Source organism: Limulus polyphemus, unplaced genomic scaffold, assembly GCF_000517525.1.
Source record: "Limulus polyphemus unplaced genomic scaffold, Limulus_polyphemus-2.1.2 Scaffold241, whole genome shotgun sequence".
Taxonomy (NCBI): Eukaryota; Metazoa; Arthropoda; class Merostomata; order Xiphosura; family Limulidae; genus Limulus; species Limulus polyphemus.
The window spans coordinates 360,904-365,642 of record NW_013665851.1 but is presented as its reverse complement, the minus strand read 5'-3'; the positions used below and the strand labels follow the sequence as shown (position 1 = coordinate 365,642).

The window sequence follows — 4,739 nt, the reverse complement described above, 5'->3', positions numbered from 1 at the left end:
TAGTTTGTTGTTTTATATTTATATATATATATATATATATATATATATATATATATATATATAGATTCCGATGAAGAGTTTTTTTGGAAAACTACACAATAGGCCATCTGTGCTGCGCTACCACTGACATCGAAAACTGGACTTTAAAGCTTGAACTCAGCCGCTGGAGAACAAAATAGCGTTTCAAAGTTCACTTTGAAGGTATCGCTTTCGCAAGCTTACCAAAGTTTGTAATTACAAAATTCTTTAAGAATAAATTATTATTAACAATGCATCCTTTTTATTGTGTTTTTTTATCCAACTATCAACCATTACGAAATATTTAGAGCAGTGATTCTCAACGCTTTTTTAGCTCAGGACCCAGTTGCAACCCAGTTAATACATCTGTCTTATTAAATACATACTAAATTAATAAATAAACTGTTATCTACTTTCAAAGTTTGTTCGCGATCCTTTCACACAGTTTGGAGATCCAATTTTGGGTCGTGACTCATGGGTTAAGAAACATTAATTTAAAATCACTCACAGAAAAACCATCATGGTCTGCAAGGAAGAAAGTTTCCATTCACTAAACTCTCCCAAAAAACTTTTATATGTATATATATATATGAATACTCAGGATATCGTGCACTCGAAAAAACTTTTCCTAAAAAAAATTACTTTTCTTTTTCTGTGTCAGTATTCTTTTGAGACACTTACCAACAGACAATTGCATAGACGTTCCCATAAAACTGTACAACAAAACAGGGAAGAAGGACGTGTATAATCCATAAACAGGCGGGACGGCGGCTAACAGGGCGAAGGCCATCCCTAAATGAAAGATGAAAAGTTACAAAGTTATAAGTTTTGAAAATATCCTCAAATCTATTATGTTGGTTTACTTGTCTCATACCATAAATTACACATATTAGAAAACTAAATAAAGACAATAAAAGAGTTTCTGTGGCATAAACTATTAAGATCCTTCAAAATGTCTCCGTGAATGCTATAATAATAATAGTAATCCACATTATCAAATAATGCTGATAATGATGACAAAACTTGGAGATGTTTTTATATTTTATTACTGATTTTAATATTGACTACTTTATTTAGATTAAAGGTAGATAGCTTTTGTAACTTGTATTTAAGCACAAAGCTAGGCTATATGTGCTTTATTCATCACGGGAATCGAAACTCGAATTTTATCGTCGTAAACCTAAATACTTACCGCTATGCCACTGGGGTGCTAGGTGATCTTGTGGGCAAAGATTAAGCATCCATATTACAAACTTATCTCATAGTGTGGGCTGAGATCTCACTTTAGCTTGGATTCTTTATTCTTATGTAAGGGGCTTAGATTAAATAAATTATTGTTTATTATGTGACTATAAACACAAGAGTTGAAACAGAGTTTTAATATTTTAATTTTTTACATTCTCTGTTAATTCTAGTACTTACCCTGTGGTACATGAAGGATTGCGCATGTACATCCTGATACAATATCATAGACAAGATCTCGTTTTATGTTGTAGTTACGTAACCAGCTGATCATGGGAAATAATGACATCACCGACTTCCCAACTTTCACGGGAGAGCACTGACGACGACAGTTGTCACGAAAGCATCGTTTTAATCTTTCCATGTAAGCACGAGAGCCTTCGTCGATGTCGTCAAGACCCATGGTAGAGTCGTCCACACCACTAAGTTGGCAGTCTGCCATGGACAACACGGGTCGGTCTACTAATAATCTGGGCTTATCGTCGTCTTTCATGATGACGTTAATGTGTTCTTGGGTGGATGGCTGGAATATTTAAAAAAAAAGTTAAATAGCAATACATATCATGTTTTCCAAATAGTTCAGTTATAAAAGTTTGTCTTGAATTTCAACAAAACTGATTCTGCAGTGGTACGCAGATTATTTTATTGATATAATGGTGGTATAGAACAACACATGAAATCTAATAATTGTTTTATATTAATATAAGGGTAGAGTAGAAAAATACATGAGATATAACAATTGGTTAGGATAAAACAATATATGGAAGATAATAATTGGTATTTATTAATATAAGGTAGGGAAGAACGATATATATGGAAGGTAATAATTCGTTATATTATTAGAACAGTAAGGGAAAACAATATATGGAAGATAATAATTGATTTTTATGTATATAGAGGGAATGTAGAACAATACATTAAAGTTAATAAGCGTTTTTATCTATAATAATATAAGGGCGTGTCTGTGTGTGACCGCCATAGCTCCAAGAGGAAAGAACCTAAAAACCTGAAATTTTGCACACATACTAAATGGATCCTGAGGGTGTGCACCTGGTATTAGTACTTTTCCACGTTTGTGCGCGCACGCATGAGCTTGCGCATATTTTTAATGAGGCAAGCTAGCGAGAAACCACATAGAAGAGAAGTGTGTGACCGTCATAGCTCCAAGAGCAAAGAAACTAGAAACCTGAAATTTTGCATCCATACTAAGTGGACCCCGAGAGTGTACACCTGGGTATTATTACTCATCTTTTTAATGAGGCAAGCTAGCGAAAAACAACATAGAAATTAATTTGTTCCTTATATTACAAACATAAATCACAGACACACACGTGTGTGCACGTGCGCGTTTGCAAATGCGTGTCTGTGTGACCGTCATAGCTCCAAGAGATTTTGCACCCATACTAAGTGGTCCCTGAGGGTGTGCACCTGAGTATTAGTAATTATCTTATCCACGTGCGTATGCATATTTTTAATGAGGCAAGCTAGCGAAAAATCACATGGAAAATAAATGATTTCTTATATAACACCTTCTGATATATATAGAAAAGCCAGTGCGTTTTTTGGTAACAATGCGTTCCAATATCATGTTGCTTAGCAATAAAAGTATATAGGTCATACTTTTATGCTAAAATGAGTTCAGAATACACACATTATCAACCTAATAACCTGAGCGAAGCCAGTTACTTTCGCTAGTTATTAATATAAGAGCAAAGTAGAATGATTCAAGGAAGCTAATAATATATTTTTTTATTAATGTGAGGGTAGAGTAGAGCAATACATTGAAATTAATAATTAGTTTAAATATAAAGCGTTTAATAAAAGCACACTTAAGATGGTGAGTTACCGTAGAAGCAGCAGTAATACTGAAATCAACCCAGTTTTCTCTAAAACCCTTTATTCCTCATGTGTGTTATTAATATTATATTACTAACTAAATTGCATATCGAGATGCACGAGGTTTAAGTAGTGTAAGAACAAGCATGCCTTCATGAATTTGTAATTATTCTTCTGATCGGAGTACCATGATTCTTTTTGTCTTTCCTTCTGTGTGAATTTCAAGTAAGTGATTCAATCAGCTGCTATACGTGGCAGAACTTCAACGAACCATCTGTCTAACCATATAGTGTTGGCTAGAAAACATTTCAGTGTTATGAAGTCTGCCTTCGTCAGAACGTTTTCCCGCAATATTTTAGGACCAGGCGAATAAATTTTACTGTTTACTATCAACATGTATGCTTCTCAATATTTGTAGTATAACTTCCATACAACAGAGGGCTCGAACTCAATTCTTAAGCTGACTGGGGGCTTTATAGGTTTGTTTTTAAACTTAATGAAATTATGACAACTTGAATATAATTCTCTTAAGAGTTTGGTATCGTAAACAATTTGAAATGATTTACTCGTCCCTGGATGTTATCACGTCAAGTACGAAATACCTTTGATAGCACGTGAGTAGGAGCTAATGAGATATTATAAACATATACAAACTCGAAGGAGTGACTGAAGCTGTATTATAAAAAACAGGGGGAAATATAATCATGCTCTGTAAGGCCCTCCTAACTAAATTTCTATGCTCGATGTCAGGTCATAAGTTAGGAAAGTTTAAAATGGGGCAAAATAAAACAAGAAAGGGTTTCTTCAGAAACCATATCATAATGACATAAAATAACAACAAAAGTCATCTAACTGGTGTGTGTAAATTAAAGCCACACGAAAAATCAAAATTATATTGTTTACTAACATGTATCAAACTGCATGTAGCATCAGAAACTCAGTAGTCTTTAATACTTTATTAAATCACTAGGGGGGAAAGTTGTTTAAAAATATGACGTGACAACTTTTACCACTAAGATTTTACAATGGTAATTATATTTAATAACAAATACTGTAAATTATGAGTAACAGGCAAAAGTATAAAAACTTTTATGATCCCTCTGCACTAGATCATCAGTTTGGTACCCTCGCTGCTAGCGATGGTTTTGACCCTTAACCTTTTGTTGACACATAATCATAAAGCCGAAACTAGATACTATTTGTTATATGTTTCGTGTAAACTGGTTAAGTATTTCCGCTGTGAGAAGGGAAGATATCAAGGTGTATCGGTGACACCCCTCCGACCCGGAGGTGTTCTGTGAGTAGAAGTGAGGACTGAGAACGGTACCACAAATGACAAGTTTCCAGATTAATTTTCGGTGGAATTTTAAAAACTGATTTGTTTTTAAACCAACACGCGTGTCTGACATTTAACATATAATTCATTTAGAGACGGCCTAAGACAACGTCATATGTATCGTAATTGTATCAGTGGGGTGATTTTATAATCATTTCTTAGCAAGCATGGACTAGTGTTGCCTAGGGTTAGCGAGACACGGACCATTAACTAGAGGATTTTTGGTTCGCGTCTCGTTGCTGCAAAAATGCGTTTGTTTGTTTGTTTGTTTTTGAATTTCGCTCAAAGCTACACGAGGGCTATCTGC

The 4,739-nt window shown here is 34.4% G+C and overlaps 1 protein-coding gene across 1 annotated transcript in view; it reads right to left on the bottom strand.

The window, feature by feature from the left end:
* Window positions 1-4,739, bottom strand: part of LOC106478686 (solute carrier family 26 member 10-like) — a 56,577-nt gene that overhangs the window by 44,625 nt on the left and 7,213 nt on the right. The window contains exons 2-3 of the mRNA XM_022382342.1: window positions 1,441-1,783; window positions 700-810 (exon numbers count right to left, since the gene is read on the bottom strand). Of these exons, the coding sequence (XP_022238050.1) occupies window positions 700-810; window positions 1,441-1,753 (424 nt within the window). The 5' untranslated portion in view covers window positions 1,754-1,783. The remainder of the gene's footprint in view (window positions 1-699; window positions 811-1,440; window positions 1,784-4,739) is intronic.